General features: G+C 37.1%; 2 protein-coding genes across 3 annotated transcripts; one reads left to right on the top strand and one right to left on the bottom strand.

Annotated features, from left to right (window-relative positions):
• Nucleotides 1-3,640: 3,640 nt before the first annotated feature.
• LOC130727727 (DUF21 domain-containing protein At1g47330-like) lies at nt 3,641-8,468 on the top strand. Of its 2 annotated transcripts, XM_057578962.1 has the most exons (12): nt 3,648-3,985; nt 4,085-4,161; nt 4,271-4,354; nt 4,607-4,720; nt 4,830-4,916; nt 5,126-5,265; nt 5,351-5,438; nt 5,953-6,026; nt 6,187-6,368; nt 6,786-7,003; nt 7,586-7,632; nt 8,056-8,468. In XM_057578962.1, the coding sequence occupies exons 1-12, from the start codon at nt 3,808-3,810 to the stop codon at nt 8,231-8,233; spliced, it is 1,467 nt and encodes a 488-aa protein (XP_057434945.1). In that variant the 5' UTR covers nt 3,648-3,807; the 3' UTR covers nt 8,234-8,468. The 2 variants fall into 2 exon arrangements, with proteins under 2 accessions (XP_057434946.1, XP_057434945.1); XM_057578963.1 differs by lacking the exons at nt 6,187-6,368; nt 7,586-7,632; nt 8,056-8,468 and having other exon boundaries at nt 3,641-3,985; nt 6,786-6,827.
• A 1,199-nt stretch (nt 8,469-9,667) lies between these two features.
• Nucleotides 9,668-10,446, bottom strand: LOC130727728 (enhancer of translation termination 1-like). The gene has a single exon (XM_057578964.1). It carries the CDS (start codon nt 10,173-10,175, stop codon nt 9,816-9,818), a length of 360 nt encoding a protein of 119 aa, XP_057434947.1. The 5' UTR covers nt 10,176-10,446; the 3' UTR covers nt 9,668-9,815.
• Between the last annotated feature and the right edge of the window lie 10,258 nt (nt 10,447-20,704).

The raw sequence follows: 20,704 nt of genomic DNA, 5'->3' as shown, positions 1-20,704 counted from the left end.
GATATTAAAAAAAAATTGGAAGTAAATTATAAATCTAGTTAAAATATTAATCATGTAAAGTAAATTATAAATCTAGTTAAAATATTAAATCATGTAATTGTTTAAACTTATGTGGAACGCTTGAATGTCGGTCTCCGAATGATAGCTCAAGTGGTAAGAATTGGTGGACATATAGGTTGGGGAGGGGGGGTCCAAAGGTCAAGTCTAGTGGATTATAGTTTATCTTTTCGATGTAAAAAAAAGCTTGAATGTCGGTGTAAAAAAGTTTTATATTATCAGGTCAAAAAAGTTAAAAAATAAGTTTAATTTTAATGCATTATTGTCAATCAAACAAGTTTAAAAATGTGTCACATCTATAAATTAAATTAAATAAAAAATTATTTTTATCATATTACTGTACTTATTGTAATCGAGTGCATTAAATGCAAAAGAAAATAAATTTCTAAATATTTTACAATAATTTAATTAATAAATAAACTTAAAAATTCAATAAAAAATTTATTTACTTGGATATTTTATTTAGTAACACTTAATAAATTTAAATCATCAAACTTGTAAAGACTAAGATATGTTTTTTTTTTGAACGTGAATCAAATATTATTAAAAAGTAGGCACTGAAGCCAATAAGTCAGCATGAAGCAGATTTAATAGGCCCGGAGGTCCTTCCTCTACCCAAACAACATCATTGAGAGATGAGGCATTCCGAGCCATGTAAAGGGCACAAACATTCCCCTCCCTGTGAATAAAAGAAAGTTCAACATAATCAAAATAACGACAAGAACTAAAGCAATCCTGGACTACAGTAGCCACGTACGAATCTCCTTCCCGCTTATTCCACGCTTGATAAAGTTGTAGTGAATCCGTTTCGAACTGGACTCGCCTGAAACCCAACTGGGAAGCCAAAATCATTGCCCACCTTAGAGCCAGTGCCTCTGCCAAAGTTGTTGTCATGGCCACAGTGGGATAGGAGGATGTTGTTGCAAGGATTTCACCATCTTTGTCACGAGCAACCATGCCAAAGCTAGCTAATTTGTCCCCATCCAACATCGCGTCTGTGTTCACCTTGGTGATACCGGCTGCTGGACGGAGCCATGTGGTCGCTGGGCGCTGAGAACGAGCTGTTGCATTCACCATCGCCGAAGCTGGGTTGCGAAGGGACCGTTCACGATCAATTATGTCACGCCAAGAAGTTGTTGTACCCTCGAAAACCAGCTTGTTTCTTGTCTCCCACACTGCGTATATCAAGTCTTGGACCAAGGCCATGACTCTATCATCTCCTAAATGCATCACCTCACACATGAAATCATGGAAGCATCCACCCTCACACCTATATCAGAAGCAAAACAGCTAGATCTAAAAACATGATCAATGGTCTCCTCATCATCTCCACACAGTGGATCTCGTTCTTAATGATGCCTGAACTGGTAAAGCTCCATTGCAGGCTCTCAACACAACTTCCTTACACTGTGGCAAGCTCTTACTCTTCCAGAAATTATGCCAGAAATCAGTACCAAACCGCGCACTTGATGACCCTTCTGTGGCCGTTTCCGCCACCTTGAGCCTCAAAAATTCATACCCAAACTTCATGCAATAAATCCCACTCGGAATACCTGTCCAAAATAATGTATCCTCACGCTGGTGAAGAGGAAAGGGAACAACCAAGATTCTCGTTGTTGTATGTGGACAAAAGATCCACTCCACAAGTTGTTTATTCCATCATCTTCTTTCGAGCAAAAGTAGTTCTACTACCTTCTCCAAACCGAGCTCATGAGCCACATCATGGCAGAAAATAATAGGCAGGCCATGGGGCAACCAGCTATCATGCCAAATTCGAACCTTTTTCTCGTCCCCAATTCGCCAAGCACTACCTTTGGCAACAAAATTACTCGTCTTTAAAATACTTGACCAAGCATAGCTTGGGCTATAACCTTTTTTTGGCCTCATACAAGCTTCCTCTCAGGAAATAAACACCCTTGAACACTCTACTAAGGAGAGAGTTTGGGTTATTGTTTATTCTCCACCAATTCTTTGCTACTATAGAGCCTTGTTGAAAGACTTAAAGTCACAAAAGCCGAGCCCCAAATCAGATTTGGGCCGGCAAAGATTATCCCACTTCATCTAGTGTAAGCTTTGTCGGGAGGCATCTCCTCCCCAATAGAACCTTGAGATCATACCCTCAATCCCATGACAAAGGCCATCAGGTAGTAGAAAATGCGACATCACATAGGATGGTATTGCTTGCGCGGCCTCCTTTATCATAACCTCTCTTCCAGCGCGAGATAAAGTCCTATTTTTCCAACCTTTCAACTTCTTCCAAACTCGTTCCTTCACATACCTGAAAATATGGGTTTTTGACTTCCCAATAATTGTTGGAAGGCCTAGATACTTGTCATAGCTCTCCACGACCTTTACTCCCAAAAGCTGTTTAAGATCATTGAAACAATTCTCTAGCACATTTCGGCTAATAGAGAGCATTGACTTATCCAAGTTGATCTTCTGCCCAGAAGCCCGTTCGTAGGTTGCTAGAATGTTTAAAATACATTTTGCTTTCGAAAACGAGGCTCAGGCAAATAAAACACTGTCATATGCAAACAAAAGATGAGAAATTACTGCTGCAGATCAAGTAATCTTAATACCATGTAAGGAAGAAGAAACAATTTATTTTTGAATCAAAGCAGAAAAAACTTCACCACATAAGAACTAATATATGGGGATAGAATCTCATTAACATTGAGTATTAAATGTGACTATTGTTAACATTAAAAGAACACAAATTGGTAAAAAAATTATACTGTAGGAAGTTAGGAACTAACATCAATATACTAATAAACTATCAGACTTAAAAAGCATTGTTTTCCCCCTCTTTCTTGTTTGTAACATGAGAAAGATTCTAGGATCAGCATTCTACAATTAAAAGGAATATGGAGATGATCTAAAGTATGTCTTGAAGAAAATAATTGTTCATGTCGTTTACACGTAGGAAGAATACCAGCGCCCCACCAAACAGGAGCAATAATTGATGCTTATAACTCTGACACTGCCACAATAATCCAATTATACTGTATTATATTATTGTCAGTTTATTTTAAGTAATTTTTTTAACTTTTCATTATATACTGATTAGTGATTAGTTCCCGAAGGATAACTCAAATGGTAAGAGTTAGGTATATAAGGGTTGAGTGAGATGAAGGGCGAAGGGTCCAGGGTTCGAACTTTGAAGATGACTAATTTACTAATATTATTAACAACTAACATTTACTATAAAAAAAATGATTACAGGTTATAGGAATAAGCACAGGGGAAATGACGAGTCAGCTTTGCAATTGTACAAGAAAAATATTATTGACATCCTTTTTTATATAAAAATTACCAAATTCCAAAGTTTATTTTTCATTTAGTTAAAATTTTTAACTAAAACATGTTAAAAAACTTTAAAAAATTTAAATTGTTCTAAAAATAATATTAAACATGTTAAAATATATTAGAAAAAAATGGATTTATCTTACATGAAAATCTTAGTTAAGGAATGCAATGGAATAGACAGTGGTTGCCGTCAAAAAAGAATAAAATTAGACAGTGTTTGCCTGCAAAGAAAAAAGGAATAAGGATTGTTTGATGAATATTATTCTCAATTTTTTGCATTGGGTGTTACTTGTTACAATGTTATTGCTCTGTTAACATCATCCAATCCAAACCAAACCAAACGCGAAAAGAAAAACCGCATGACCAAACTTGCCAGCTAGAACAACAACAACCTCGCTCAAGAACCTTAATCGTGCTTTGTTTCTGACACAACTACAACTCGAGATGGCGGCAAAGGTGGTGTGCTGCGACACACAGTTCTGGTTGTACCTGGTGGTGATTGTGGGGTTGGTTTGCTTCTCAGGCCTAATGGCTGGTCTCACCCTTGGACTCATGTCTCTTGGCCTCGTCGACCTTGAAGTTCTCATCAAATCCGGTCGCCCTCAAGATCGCATCCATGCTTGTTTGTACCTTTTTCTCTTTCTCAATTGCTCAATTCCTTCTTCTTCTCCAAACTTGTAATTAATTCACTAACTTCACACTCTTACTCTTTCTTTCCCAGCCAAAATTTTCCCTGTAGTTAAGAATCAGCATCTTTTGCTTTGCACTCTGTTAATTGCAAACTCCTTAGCCTTAGAGGTACTACCTACTATTACTACTAGTCTACTACTGTTGCTATTTATGTTCCATTGAGAATTTTGATCTAATTGAATTGTTTTCTTGTGTGCTGCTGTTCTGTTGCTTGCAGGCTCTTCCTATTTTCCTTGATTCTATTGTTCCTTCCTGGGCAGCTGTCTTGATGTCGGTCACCCTCATCCTCGTCTTTGGAGAGGTAAATTTTGATTTGATTCATTCATCATTCATGTTTGGTAATCTTTCTGACAATTGATTCTAAAGTCAAAATCAATTATGGGGAGAATCTTATGTGAGTAGATTATGACTATCAGAGTGCCATAATTGATTCTAGGGAAAAGAAGCTGATCCAAACATGCTATAAGGTTCCATCCATGATTTTGAGTAGCTTCTGAGTGTCAGGAATAATTAGCTTTGTAAGGTTGTATCCATGATTGCTGCTTGCCTGCAGATAATGCCTCAAGCACTCTGTACTCGATATGGGTTGATTGTTGGAGCGAAACTAGCTCCGCTTGTTCGTGTTCTTCTTGTAGTTTTCTACCCCCTCGCTTACCCCATCAGCAAGGTTTGCTTAAAGCTTGCTCTCTGAGTATTTGTTTATGTACCGTCATCGTTACTATGATGCTATAAAAACAAATAAAACGATCTCTGATTAAGATTGTGACACTCTTTAGGTTCTTGATTGGATGTTGGGTAAAGGACAGGCTGCTCTTTTAAAGAGGGCTGAGCTCAAGACTTTTGTAAATTTTCATGGGAACGAGGTAGGTGATTTGAATTCCAACTTCGAGAGGAATTAGTATAACGGGTCCTTTGTATTCATATGCTATAATTAGGATGCACTTCTATAGTTAGTATTTCCACTATTTTGATGTGGGGTTATAAAATTATATCATCTATGCTCTAATTCTTTCAACAGTGCCCTGCTTTGAGCTCTAACTTAGCATGGGTTTATATTTGTTTTCTTGTCTAGGCTGGGAAAGGAGGTGACTTGACACATGATGAGACAACCATCATAGCTGGTGCTCTTGAGTTGACTGAGAAAACTGCTAAAGATGCTATGACTCCCATATCAAAGGCATTTTCCCTTGATCTGGATGCAACTCTTAATTTGTGGGTTTGTGAATTCTTTATCATTCTCTCCTCCGTGCTTGTGTCTTCTTTTGTCATGACCTTGTTCCCTGTGTCTGCACTGAAGGGAGACCTTGAACTCAATAATGACGATGGGTCATAGTAGAGTTCCAGTTTATGCAGGGGAGAAAGCAAATATAATCGGGCTTGTTCTGGTAATTTTTCTTCCTTTTGAGAGTTTGTATGTGAATGCATGGGATTATTGATTCATAGCTCCAATGGTAATGTAAATGTTCATTATTAATCTTCCGTCAAAGTTCTTGGATATGACTTGACACTTAGGGAAAATTCTATCATGCAAAGTTTCAAATTTATCTATCTTCTTTTGTGCTTTGGTGGGTTTAGCTACATAAACAATAGTTACCATACTTATCCTAACGAGTAATTTCTGGGTGCTACTCAAGCTTTACACATTATGTACATATATTCCAAAAAAACCTAATACCATATCCTGCTTATCATGTTTGTTCATGATATACTTGGTGATAGATCATGGATCTGCTATTGTGTGAAGGGAATACAGTAATGTAATAAAGCATTTGTGTCAAATTTCTCTGAAATAATTGTGAGATACCTTGTTAGAAAAAAAGGAATTTCAGTGCTTTCTATTCAGTCGCCAGACTCACCACTCATTGTAATTTAACTGTTTGTTTGCTTCTATACTTGCAGGTTAAAAATCTCTTCATGGTTGATTCAAAAGCTGCAGTTCCTCTAAGAAAAATGATCATCAGAAAAATTCCTCGGTAAATTCTTTTTTTATACACATGAGATGAGATGATTTATCCTTACCTCTGAACTTGATGGTATATGTATTAGGCTATTAGCATTAGCGTCTATTTGCGTATTTTTGTTGATATGCTTGTATAATCACAAGGTAGTCATGATTTCTCCTTCATCTTGCAGTGTTTCAGAGAACATGCCTCTGTATGATATACTCAATGAATTTCAGAAGGGTCACAGTCATATTGCAGTTGTGTATAGTGATGTAAATGAGAATAAAGAAGCACCTGTAAAAATTAAAGAAGGTGAACAACTTGATTTTAAGGACAGCTGTAAGAACGGAAAAAACACACCCTTGGGTAAAGGTAGAGATTTAAATAAAACTATTACAAACTTCATTTTGTTGAGATTTGAGACCATGGTTTTTGAAATATCGAGTATGGTTAGCTATTGGTTAAACTCATAAAGCTGGATATGATAATCTACTCTTTATTTCCCTTGAGATGTAGAGTCATCACTCATCACTCTTCCTGTTTGCTGACCTTCCTGATTATTTATGAAGCTTTTGCACCTGAAATTGTCAACTGTATTCAATTTTTGTTTCCTCCCGTGAAGGTCATTTTCAGCACCACGTGGTGTTTACTTCACATTTTTATGGTTTTTTGTGTATCTTTAAGCCATCTGCCTCAATTGTATTCTTTAGTCGCATGAACCTTTTGTGGTTGATCTACTTAGTGAAACTCTTGATGGTCTTTTTCACCTGACTTTTGCCACAAATATAGGTGCTGAATTGGAGTCACACGATACTGCTAGTTGTAAGACCGACAGCATTTCACAGGTCAAAAAGAGTCCACCAGCAACTCCTGCTTTTAAAAAGCGACATAGAGGCTGTTCTTATTGCATCATGGACATAGATAATTCCCCCCTGCCAGTTTTTCCACCCAATGAAGTGGTGGTTGGTGTTATTACAATGGAGGATGTCATCGAAGAGCTTCTTCAGGTTAGATGCTTTAATCCACTCTAGTTAGAATCTGTGGTTTCGGTTCCACATTTTTAAGTCCTGTAAGTATGTTTTGATACACTAATTTTTAATAATGATGACTGACACCATAATGAGGTCCACCTTTGGTTTCTTTTTCCTATATTCACCATTTGTTTTTGCTGCAATGGCAACACAACTCCCCCTCCATTCTTCCTACCATAAGTGCACTAAGTGCATGTTTAGAAATCCTTCTAAAATTGATTAATTTTGGGGAGAAGCTTCTGTGAGTAACTTCTGAGTGTTAGAATTAATTTTGAGGAAAAAGAAGTTGGTCCATACATGTGATGATTGATTATTAATTACTCTATTTATAGTGTATTGAAGAAAGAATTACATGATTTGACTTCTGCAGGATTAATTTCCTATTTCTTCTAGGTGTTTCATATTTCTAGAATGGGTTGTATTTTGCAAGAGCTTTTCGCTTCATATATTGTGCATGATTAATATGAACGCAACTACTGGTTGCATGCATGCTGCCATTGCCTGTTAATTCAGTTGTATATGCTGACCCATCTTCATTTGGACCTGTGTGCATTTCAGGAGGAGATACTAGATGAAACTGATGAATATGTCAATATTCATAACAAGTAAGTTTGAAACTGTTCCCTCTTAACTGTCATTTGAATCCCACAAGTATAATTAGATCATTTTGTGGTGAGGTGACAAACTGTCCCTTGGTATTTGGTTTAGTGTGTTTGGCTGAGCGCTTGCCGTGAATTTGAATAACTTGTATTTTATGAAATTGGTTTGGTTAAACATGGTTTGAAGTACAGTGATTTTATGTTTGGATTTCATCCACTTGAACAAAAGCTAGATAGAGTTGCTTCTACCAAAACCACATTTCAACCCCTGACTGCATTTGAAAATTTTGGCCTGTGTTTCTGAACATGTTCAAAAATTACAAAACCATGTCTTGAAGATTATAAATGTGTTTTCAATTGTGCATTTGTTTCTTTTCTTTTTGTGACACACAGCATTTTCCTAGTTTGATCAAGCTCTTGCAATTGCAGGATAAAAGTTAACATGAATGCTTCTAAGGAAAAGGCTCCTGATGCAAATTTGTCGAAGCCTTCAAGTTTAGAAGTTCAAGGACACACACCAACTAATTCGATTTCTACAGCTACTTCTGTAACGGGCTCACCAACAACAATTGATCAAATTTCTGAAAGTGAGTCCCTAAGGAATTAGTAATTCATTCATTTAGAGTAACATAGATTTGTGTTGAGAAGGCAGAGCAGTACATAATTTCTAGTAAAAGTTTGCCTGTATGACTTTATATTCATGGTTGCCAGACTCATGATTTTTTGGTCCGTAGACTTGAATTGTAGACTTGTAAGAGTCTACAAAAGATAAAAGGATAAGATGTTATATTTCATGTGCCGGAAAAAAATGAAAGAAGAACAATTTGTTGTCCTCGGAAAAATTAGCCAAATACCCCTCCCCCCATTAGTGGTCTCTTGAAAAAAATAAAGTAAAAAAGAAACAAGAGATGAAACACATCGTGGGATACAGAGATTCACTCCGAGAAGTAAGGAGGATGAAGCGGGCGGTGGCCCAACAGTTCCAGACAGTGGTGAGGAGGCTCCGGAATGACATGTTGTGCCTCATTAGCTTTGTCAGCCTTTACCCTGCCACCACCACCACAACACCACAACATGACCATCTTCCGTCCCACCCTCATCATCTTCATTTATCATCATGTTATTGATTTATTCATTCAAGAATACTTCAGCCTCACCTTGATGGAAGTTGAAACCATCATTAACCCCTAAGTCCCTCTCTTCTTCACTGTCACTAAAGACTTTGACCACTTGTTACCTTCAACTTCATGCTCCACTTTTCCACTTTTCTTTAGGAGTGACTAAACTCAAACCTTACCATGTTTGCGGAGACTAAAATGATAATTAACCCTCAAGAAAGTGGATCGTAATCAAAATTGTAAATGAAAAGGTTTTGGTATCATCAAAGTATGGTAATCATAATAAAAGACCCACAAAGCTAATGCCAGATGGTATTGCAATGCAAGACGTGTTGTCCTTTCAATTCTGATTTCATTTCAGCAGTAATGCAAAAGTTGGCATGCATCACATCATCGCATCCTCCCAATCCAACCAAGTAGGCGATCTTCGCGTAGGTCATGACCCTCATCAAGTGGCACCATCCCTATCATCCATTGGTTCTATATGGCAGCTACGACATGCTTCACTCCTTCTCCACTTTCTGATTTCTTCGTAATAACAGCACAACAACATAGAGAAGCAGCTTAATTACTAGCGGTGTAGTGTGTAGAATGGGAGAAATAATTAAACTAGTAACTGCTTGTGACAAACGAAGTAAACTCATGTTAATTGAACAACATGTCTCATCAAACTGATTGTAATATCTAGTAATTGTTTAGCGATTGTAGCAGAAAAATGTCAATATTCTGGGAGATATTTCTAACAATCAATCACGAATTCACGATACATTTAGATGTACAGCAAAGCCTATAAGATCAATCCTAACCTTGTTTCTGCATGAGAACCAAACATTATATTCAAATTGTTCAAACTAACTATTAAGTAACTAGTTAAACGAAAGAAGCAAGCAATTAATTGAACTCAGAGGAGCTAGATAGATATATAGATAAACTAAGAACCTGTATTACCAAATAATATTAAGACTTTGATGTCAAACCGATGAACCTCAACAAATTCTTTTTTTTTTTTGTTCTTGGAAAGGGAAGAAATTATAACAAGAGAAGAAGGGGAAAATAAAAAAGTAATGATTTTCAAGTGCTTTTTCTGGGTTTGCTTTTCCTCCTGGCCCTGCTTCTCGATGGCTCCCTTTTTGGAAGTTGAATATCTTCTTCTTCCTTTGCTGATGCTTCATGTTCTTCTTCTTCTTCTTCTTCTTCTTTCTTCTCCATGTTCATGATGCTTTGTGTTGCTGTGGAAGCTGCTGCTGCTTCATCCATGGTCGTTTCTACTAATTTTCCCTCTTCCCTAACAACCTTTCGAGGCCTGCCTCTTTTTCTAGGAGCCTGAGGTTGTGATTCTTGCTGCTTGGTATCACCTCCTTCTTTTGATGCTGCAGACTCAGCTATAGCTACTGAAAGTTCCTTCATTTTCTGTCGCTTCTTCTTCCCCATAAATAAATAAAAACACTTGTCTCTCAAAAAACAACAAACTTCAGTGATAGAAATTAGAAAATACTTGCTAAATCATCAGTATATTTTTCACTTTCAGTGATTCTTAATACCAGAGGATCATGAAAACCGCATCTTCAATCCTTCAGCTCTCTGTTGATAGTAAACTCTTTTTATGTGATAGATAGGATAGACGGATGATTCCTTCTTCTTCCAAATGAAAACCCCTCTCTGTCTCTCTCTCTCTGTTATCTCTACATGCTATAAAAGCAAGTAGAACGATATCTTTGACCAGAATCTAGATTATGTTGATGTTATAAAAGGATACCACAACACTTAGTTGGGGTATAATACAACAAGTGACGTGGACCAATGACATTTAAGTGTCTTTTTCTCCTTTTTTTTCCGTATATGTTTTAAAATGAAACAAATATTTAAATAAGTTGTCAGGTGTCAGTCCCCTATTGGTACACATCAAATCGCATCAGTCGTGTACCATATAACGAGGGTATTGAAGAAGTCTCCTATAAAAGTAAACACCATTTTCAACTCACCATGTAGTTGAAAAAATAACTAAATACAAAGTGACAAAAACTAGTGTCGTTAATAGTGTCGCGTAGCGGTAAACCCAAAAAACGTTATAGCGTGTAGTGCTATGGCCGCTAGACTGAAGAAGGAGGAGGCTGGAAGGAGCAATTTTCATCATGAAAAAAAAAGGAGATCACATAGGCTGATGGTTGAAGAAGGATAAAACGCACAATTTCAATTAATCTTAAAAATTTGAACGAATGCTTAAATTTGGGGGTAATTTGGGATTTTCGCACGGAGCGTATGGTTTTCATTGCACTGGAATGAAACGCAGGTTTTACTAAAGATAGGAAAACCACAAAATGCCTTTAAAAAGTTTAAATCTGGGGGCAATTTGGGGTTTTCGTTCTAAAAGTATGATTTTTTATCCCTCTTTCTTCCTCGCGTCGTTATAGCGCTCAACCACACGCAATTTTCGTCGTGATCTCCCCCGCTACCACCTTGACGTGATTTCTGCACTACTATAGCCTCATGCGTCGCGCCCAACATATGTTCCGTCGCGATTGCGCCACAATTGCCCGCTATTGACAACCCTAATAAAAACTACTTCTTGGATGTATACCTCAGTTTTGACTTAAGGTGGTTTTTCATTGTGTTTCACATGTAATAAGTCTATGTTTCAATTTATATACAATGTGGTTTCACGTTGAACTTAATGCGGTAAAATCATGCTTCTCTAATTTTTACGTTAAACTTAATCCATGTTGAACTTGATGTGGTCAAATTATGCTTATCCACTTTAATTCAACATGACATTGATATTTTGGAATACGTAAAATTACTTTAGCGTTAGTACCAATATCAAAACCAAACATACACTAAGAATAAAATAAATATTTATCAAAACTTCAAAAGCTGTTGGAATCATCTTACCCTTGCTTTTTGTCTATTTCAATTTTCGAGTGTGTTTAGATTGAGTTTTTTACATTCATTTGAATTGAATATTCACCTTAAACGAGGTTAACTCAAATCCAAGTTATGTCTAGCTTTTCTCTTGATAATTATTAGCTTTATATAGAGAATTGGATAAAATTAAACTCAATTAGTGTAAACGACTGAAAGTGAGAAAGAAAGAGAAGAGATAAAAGTTATGACATGAATATGTGATAAAAAGAAAATTGAAGTGTGTGATATGAGTATGTATGTGTCTATGTATCATAAGAGTATCTACATCCATCATACTCACTAGAATATCTACACATCATTTTTTTCAATTTTCCATAATGCCACATCATCTACCCTATTTTACTAACTTTTTACTCCAACCCAACAACTCTTAAAAGTTTCTATAGTGGATCCCACCATAAACATAACATTTGTATATTTTATTATTTATCTCCATTTTAATTAATTGTAAGTGTTTGTAATAAATACAAGCTCAACTTTCAAGTCTAGTGAGGAGTATCTATTCCCACATACTCATTTTTGCCATGTTGGAATTGAATATGTACTCCAATGGTAATAGATACTTATATGAGTATGTATTTAACATTAAATACTACCATTGGAGATGCTCTAACTCATTTATATATTAATAACACGTGAATTCCATGGGATGATGCAGGTGGCAAAGTGGCTACCTCCCCCCCAGGCTACTACTCGCTGAGAGTTGATGGCGCGTTCAGTCGCACACACAACAGGATGGGAATCGGAGGGGTAATCCGGGATAGCACAACAGCCTGGATTTTGGGATTCTATGCTGGTGATGTCGGAGGGGATCCCATGATTGCTGAGATTCGAGCTATGATGGTAGGTTTGAAGCTTGCTTGGGCCAGGAACATTCGCGCTCTCTACTGTGAGACAGATTGCAAAGAGCTCGTGAAGGCTCTTCAGGATAAGAACTATGGGTACCATGTTCATGCCTCTGAACTACAAGGGATTCACTTGCTCCTCAGTAGACAGTGGACAGTCAAGCTCCGGTTTATTCCGCGAGAGGCGAATGGTCCAGCGGATTGTCTTGCGGGTGAAGGTGCTCGTTTGCATTGTGCTCGAATGGATTTCGTGGACCCACCTAGTGTGGTCGCTCCCTTCTTGGCTAGGGATTCTCTAACTCTTTAGTCGTTTAATTTTCCCATGTACCAAAAAAAATAACACGTGAATTAAGAGAAATAATAATAGAAATATAACTACATACTCCTCACTTCAAATTTCAAAGAATTTTTAAGATACAATATAAAAGTCCTCACTTCAAATTTCAAAAGATAGAGTTTGACCTTCACCATAAGAGTTTATCTAATATTTTTTCATACGAAATTAATTTTGAGATGAATTTTTATGTTATAAATTACTCAGTACTAAAAGCAACAAATATATTTGTAGCTAGCCAGGTAAGGAGAGAGTAGGGTTAAAAGCAATTAGCTCTTGGTGTTCGACTATGGACAGAGAAAGTGGAAAAGTAGAGTAGCCATTACCATGGTTAAGGGCGTGGACCAAAGTGTGATGTGAATTAGGCATGTGGAATTGTTAGTAGGGGGCAACGTAGGCAACCAGGTTTTGTGTAATGTACTGCAGTATGTTTCAGTCTGGCCACTTGTTTGTTGAGGTCTCAGTCTCCCATGCATACATAGGTAAATTTTGTGGGACTCTGAAATTTTTTTGGGTATGATACCCCGACTAAATAAAATTGTGAAATTGAAGGACAGAAAAAGAGAAAAGATTAGACCTTTTAACTTTTGTTGGAATCTTAGACGTCATGCCGGTTGTTGCAGCTTTTTTCAAGTCAAAATCTAGTGGTGGAAGTGGAAATGTATGCGATGTAAAAACAAGAGAGTTATTGACCACAATAAGGGTGAGATATGTAATTTGGTGTCTGGCGAACGACAAAATAATGAGATAATCTACTAAAATGGTCATGAATGATGGTGCTAGAGACTTTTAAAAATTAAAAAATTGGAGATAAATAGGTTTTACATCATTAAAAGTACCGTACCCTCATTTAAATTAAGGTACCACAGCAAAGCAAGCACCATATATATATATAAATATATATATATATATAAGTATATAAGAAGGGATTTCATAATTGGGGTTTTGAAAAATACGACCTGTGCCTTCTTCTGCACCATCTGCATCTTTTTCCATTCTCAATTTTGACCGTTGATTCTTTCATAAACTCCCAATCAATGATCATTGATCAGTTTGTGTGTGTGTAAATTCATTGTCCTACTAATACGAATTGTGGAGAAGACAAACATGCTTGAAACCTTAATCAACTAATTTACTAGAGAAACTATTCAATGAAAATGCAGTCTCTGAATACTCAAGTTAGAAAGCAACTTAATTAGGGGCGGGGATAGACCGGGCATAAGTAGGTTTTGTTTAAATAGGTCTACCCTGTTTAAATTTTTTTTTTTGTTTAAATAGGTCTACCTTGTTTAAAAATTTTTAGGCCTGAGCCTGTGGCCTGTCAAAGACTTTTTTTCGAGTCTATCCTGGCCTGCCCGAAAGCCTGACTTGCCCTGTTAACCTATTTAAAAGTCCGTTTCACAATAAGAGTTTTACACTTGCTAAAAAACTTATATGTAAAGAAGTTATAAAACTTATAAGTCAATGGGTTAAAACATACTGAAATAATTTTCTCAACAATCACACTCATAATATTATAAGTTTTATAAAGAGATGAAACTAAATGAGATTATGTTGGTTTCTTAGAGTCAGAGAGACAATTTAAAATCACACTTCATATTATTGTATTTAAATGCGTCATATATCTATTTCTAAATAAACTTATAACTTTGAATCATTATATAAGTCAATTTGCTTAAATATATAAAAATGTCAATAAATTTTGTTTATATGACAAATTTCTAATATATAGACATTATCAATGGTAAAATATATTTATACTAATCATATTTACTTAAATAGGCTAGCCTATAAGGCTTACAAGGCTTGTTGAATGACCTGAGCCTGACCTTTTTAACTAAATAGGTTTTTCAAAAAGTCTAAGCCTTGCCTATTTACCAATTTGGTCTGGTCTGGCATGTGCCTGTGGTAGGTTAGGTCATAGGCCCCTACGAACGACCTGACTTATTCCCACCCCTAAACTTAATGATTCTCGTTAACGGAGAACCAGTTAAAGACTTTAATTTGAGTACAACAACAATGTTGACAACATATCTTCAGGTATAGAAATTGGTTATCCAATTACCCTGCTCAAAGAAGGGGGGAAACTATATATTGTTTTGTAATCAAATATTTAAAATACTACTCCCATAATCAATTCTAGCCCCAAAAGTCTCTCCATAATTGATTTTGTTTTAGAATCAATTGTAGGAAGATTTCGAAATTGTATTTTATCTTAGTGCATTGTTTGGAAATCCTCATGTAATTAATTTTATAGCCAAAATCAATTATACAAAGATCTTTGTGGGTTGACACTTAAAAGTTAGAAGTTGAACCAAATAAGATATTCATTGCAGACTAACTAACCCCAACAGTCATGATTCTAATTTAAAGTGACGATTATATTTAACTTTTTTAATGATAATGATACAAATTATAAGACAATGGTATCAGGGTAGGGTTGTTATGTGCTCTATCCTATAACATTATTGGATTACTTGTTGATATCCGTTTAGATTGCCAATAGAATTAATAATAGAGCTTTTATTTTCATATGGCAGGTAAGTTCAGATGTCCTGCAGAACTGCCAACTTCTTTGCCGAAAATATGAGTACCTTTTTGGTGATTGTTATTTCATTCAAGAAATATAAAATCATCTGGTGTTTTCTTGGTTCAGCTCGTTACTCAGTTTTTCTTTGCTTTTTTTGTTGAGTTATCTCCTGCTGCCTGAGAAGGGAATACCGTTTCAGATTCTAACTTTTGTTTGGAGCTTAGCCTGTGTTGCTGTAAACGGAGCTTGGTTTGCTAGATATTCAGAGAAATTTTGAGCTGATGATTAACGTGTTTCAATATCATTCTAATAATACGAAGGGATGTCTTGAGTTTGACTATGCTATTAAGTCTGTCAATTGTTAAGCTTAATTAGTTTGTCATTTCAGATGTTATGTTGATTGTAATTTTAACCCTTTTGTAACTGGCCACAAGACTATAATCCTGAGACCTGATGGCACTATGTTCTAGTTCTGTGGGCATATAACTATGGTATGCTACAAGGATACAATGGGCTTCACACTCATTGGTATTGGAAGTTTGCAAAGGAGTTGGATCTCCTTGCCCAAGTTGTGGGTGGTTCCACCATTGAGATAAAGAAGAAATGGGACAGAATTAGGTGTTGGCCCCTGCTCCACCAGCAAACATAATCTTGTAACTAGATATGCCAAGTAAAAGTTAGAGGGGATGAGTAGTAATTCACTTGGTAATGAACATAGTTCAAATCTAAATGATTCATGAGAAAGTTTGGGTTAAATAACTCATCATCAAATCATATTAAAGATAAATGAGTTAGAATTTCTATATTTTATTATTAAAGGCCACATTAGGCAGCACCTTCAAAATTTTATCTTTTTCTCAAGTTCCAATTGCTAAGCTTCATACTCTTTGTAGGCATTTAGGTAAATTTATGTTTTTTAATAAAATGTTGCTAATATAAATCAAAATGTTATATATCATATATTGTGTCATTATAATAGTGAGTGTTTAATTACCCCTACAAAATAATTATCTCATGTTATACTTTTATTTTCAGTAAAAAGCTCAATGTTTTTTACTCATGAAAATTTCAACCAAAAACAAAGAACAAAAGAGAAATCATATCCTCTTCAACCTCAAGCACTTCATAAAATATTGAGTCAATTCGTGAAAATAAGATTTGTGAAATTTGATTCAGAAAGGTTTGAAAGTGTAACTAATATATAAAAACTCCTAGATAAAAATTATTATGTATTTTAAACTTTTAATAGTAATATATCATGTTCTTAATGTTACAAATTTATATTTATATGTTCTCGTGACAAGTCATAATTTCTAGATATGACACATAATGAAATTTATGTCATCATTTTGGTGTTAAATATGATGCCTCACCAATCAAATTGTGTCATGTCAATTTTTTTGTATAGGCTTGTGTCATGTCCTTTAAAAATCACTAAAAAAAATTTGGTCTTTAAATGTGTCCCCACGCCTTTCAAGGGTAAGACTAATCTGGTTCAAAAAACTATCATCGTTTCTCCCAGCATATAACATTGATACAACGTTCGAACTTTTGTTATTGTAACACCCCGACTTTCAGGAGTCACGATACTAACCTTTCTCAAATAAATATGCAATGCTTTCCAAAAAGGATTCATAAATGCGAGTATTTTTTTGTGTTTTCAAAGCATTTCTAAAACATGTCATGCATACTTCCAACTGTAAATAAGTTTACATCCAACCTTGAACAAGACAAGTGCTCGAAGGTAACAACAGAAGAATACAACTTACAACCCTAGCAAATAGAATTGGATTCAACTAAGGATCTGTCTTCTGTTCCTTTTCGTGGTAAAAGTTATCCACCAGACGTAATACCTAACTTAGCATTATATTTACAATCTCAAGTATCTGAAATGTAAGCCCGAAGGTAATAGTCTACCAGTTTTCAGAAGCATTATTAGTTCCAAATATATTACAATAACAGGAGGAAGTAGTCAGCCCAAAATGACATTCTCTAGACCTCTATGTCCGACTACTCCATGTGATCCCCAACTGCGGAGAACCACACCAAAATTAATGTGTTGGTGTTGGCCCAAAATATTTGGCCCAAAACGCATGAATGTTTGGCCCAAAACGCATGAGGCAGTCGAGTATGGATCAAAAGAATTAAGAAAAAACGGCAAGTTAGAAGAGTAGTCGAATTCGACAAAGGGACACTGGCAACCGTTGCTACAAACACAGGCATATTTAACACGTGCAGCATTAACTAAGTCAGCTTCTCACCACGATGGCCAAGTACGTGGCCAATAAGCAGTTGAAGCAGTTGAAGAACACGATCTCCACCACTATGCGGGGAACTTCCGGGGCAAGCATCAGATCGTGGGGGGGAAATCAGACCCACTAACCCATCCAATAAGGAAGAAAACCGCCAAGGACACGCGGGACATGAAGCTCTATAAATAGGAGAATCCAATTCAGAAAAAGGGTTCCCAACTCAGCTCTAAAACATCACTAAAAAGCTCTCATGTCCGCATCAATGAGACTCAACGAGCCTAACGTGATCATGGAGGAGTACGTTGCCGAACCAGCTGTTTACAATTTCTGCATTTAGATTTTCGAATTTGTTGTTGTTGTAGCTTTAGTTAAATTTGCTGTCGAATTTATGAGTTTTGTATAAAGCTTTTCAATTAGTGAATTTTATCTTCAAGCACCGCGTTTTTATTTCTTTTTATCCTTTGACACACGGTTGTCGAAAAACCCAATTTCACACGCGCTTTGGCAAGACGTTTTCCCAAAAGAACCCTTAATTCGCAAAACTCTTAAACTTTTTCCAGTCGAACTTGGAAGATGTTTGTTTACCAAATATCACGGTAAACAAATTGGCACGCCCAGTGGGACCGTTTTTGTGAAAACCAAGTTTTACAGAAGCGTTTTGTGTGAAGTTTTATTGTTTTTGCTGCTTGTTTACTTGCGTGAGTTAGTTTATGCACTTGAGAAGCGGCAGGACAGTAAGTATGGCGAATAATCGAGGTAGAACCTCCCCGCAGGGATCCAATGTGGTGAATCAAAATAGCCCTGGTGGGAGCATTAGTAACAATGATGAGGAGTTGCCTCCTGGGACGAATCTTGGCGTCATATCACCACCCCAGGGTGTAATGATGTCAGCCGTGGCTGAGATACCTATCTCTACCACGGTTCAGGCCGTCACAATGCCAATTGTGACGAGGGGAGTGGCCAACGTGGCCCAAGCATCCTTTATGCCAAACCTTCCTCCGCCTGCGAGAGATATGCCCTTTGGCATGCCTACATCGTTGATGCATGGCTTGCAGGGCAATTATTCGACGTTCTCCGAGAATGTGCCCCCTTTTGGGATGCCTCCATTCGGGGCAAATGGCACAATGATGAATTTAGGAAATCGAGTGAGCCCTCCCGGCTTTGCCACGGGGCAAAGTTCGCAAATGTACCTGCCCACGGGTATGAACTCCGGGTCACTTCAGGCTATCAGGCAGCAGTTCGACGATAGCCAGCACGAGATGGTTAACATGTTATCTCGACAGATGGGAGAGATCTTCAATCCCTTGATTCATAACACAAATGCCAATAACCAAGAGTTAGCCCATCAGATGGGGCGTCTGGCAACAGCGTTAGGAGCACAAAACGAGATAGCACCTCTGCCGAGAATTGAGCCAATTCCACCAGTCGCAATCCCAGCTCGCAGGCCCGTACAACCCTACCAACACATAGGACAAAACCCTTTATTCGAAGAAAATGAAGGGGACAACCAGGGCCGCAGAACTTATACATGGTAAATAGGGATGAGCACGCTGATGGAGTGTTGGAAAGAATTCGACACCAAAATGTTGGGGGGCAACAAAACGTTGCTGATGTGGTCGAACAATTGCTAAATCAGCACAGTTTTAATGTAGGTTTTGCTAACAGACTCCATTTTGTTTCAGCCTTCACTGAAGAAGTTCTCGAAGCGGAACTCCCTAGAGGTTGGAAAGTCCCAAAGTTCACTAAGTTCTCTGGGGACTCAAGGGAGTCTACTGTGGAACACGTGGCGAGATACCAGATTGAGGCTGGAGACCTGGCCAGTTTACCGTGATATTTGGTAAACAAACATCTTCCAAGTTCGACTGGAAAAAGTTTAAGAGTTTTGCGAATTAAGGGTTCTTTTGGGAAAACGTCTTGCCAAAGCGCGTGTGAAATTGGGTTTTTCGACAACCGTGTGTCAAAGGATAAAAAGAAATAAAAACGCGGTGCTTGAAGATAAAATTCACTAATTGAAAAGCTTTATACAAAACTCATAAATTCGACAGCAAATTTAACTAAAGCTACAACAACAACAAATTCGAAAATCTAAATGCAGAAATTGTAAACAGCTGGTTCGGCAACGTACTCCTCCATGATCACGTTAGGCTCGTTGAGTCTCATTGATGCGGACATGAGAGCTTTTTAGTGATGTTTTAGAGCTGAGTTGGGAACCCTTTTTCTGAATTGGATTCTCCTATTTATAGAGCTTCATGTCCCGCGTGTCCTTGGCGGTTTTCTTCCTTATTGGATGGGTTAGTGGGTCTGATTTCCCCCCCTACGATCTGATGCTTGCCCCGGAAGTTCCCCGCATAGTGGTGGAGATCGTGTTCTTCAACTGTTTCAACTGCTTATTGGCCACGTACTTGGCCATCGTGGTGAGAAGCTGACTTAGTCAATGATGCACGTGTTAAATATATCTGTGTTTGTAGCAACGGTTACCAGTGTCCCTTTGTCGAATTCGACTACTCTTCTAACTTGGCGTTTTTTCTTAATTCTTTTGATCCATACTCGACTGCCTCATGCGTTTTGGCCCAAACATTCATGCGTTTTGGGCCAAATATTTTGGGCCAACAGATGCCCCCCAAAAATGTTGATTCTCGACTACCAGGCCTTGGAGGGATCAAGCATTTTTTGAACCTGAATTTCGAACGGAACTGTCGTTTGTTTGCAACCTCTGCCCTTTTGACTTCATGTCCAATCAGAAATCAGAGCGTCTGACTTCACTCCAATCAGAAGCTTTAGCGTCTGACTTCGTCTGCCCATCCGTCGTCTCTACCCTAGGGTAATCATGGCTCCTTTCTAGCCTACATGTTAGGGTTCTGCGGTTATTGATGACCCGGGTTTATATGATGTTTTTAGGGTTTTTCTTTGTTAGTTTTGAGTCTTTTTCTTATGTCTCATGTAGTGTTTCATGCATTCTCATGCATTTTTATTCTTTTCTTTAGTCTTTATTTTTTTTTGGTAATTTAGTAGTTTTATAGGTAGTTTTCTTGCATTTTAAGTAAAGTTTAGGACTTGCATGGTTTTGTTGTGTTTTA

The sequence above is a fragment of the Lotus japonicus genome, chromosome 1 (genome assembly GCF_012489685.1).
Source record: "Lotus japonicus ecotype B-129 chromosome 1, LjGifu_v1.2".
Taxonomy (NCBI): Eukaryota; Viridiplantae; Streptophyta; class Magnoliopsida; order Fabales; family Fabaceae; genus Lotus; species Lotus japonicus.
Note: the sequence above shows the minus strand (reverse complement) of the source record. Positions and strands in the feature narration are given on the sequence as shown.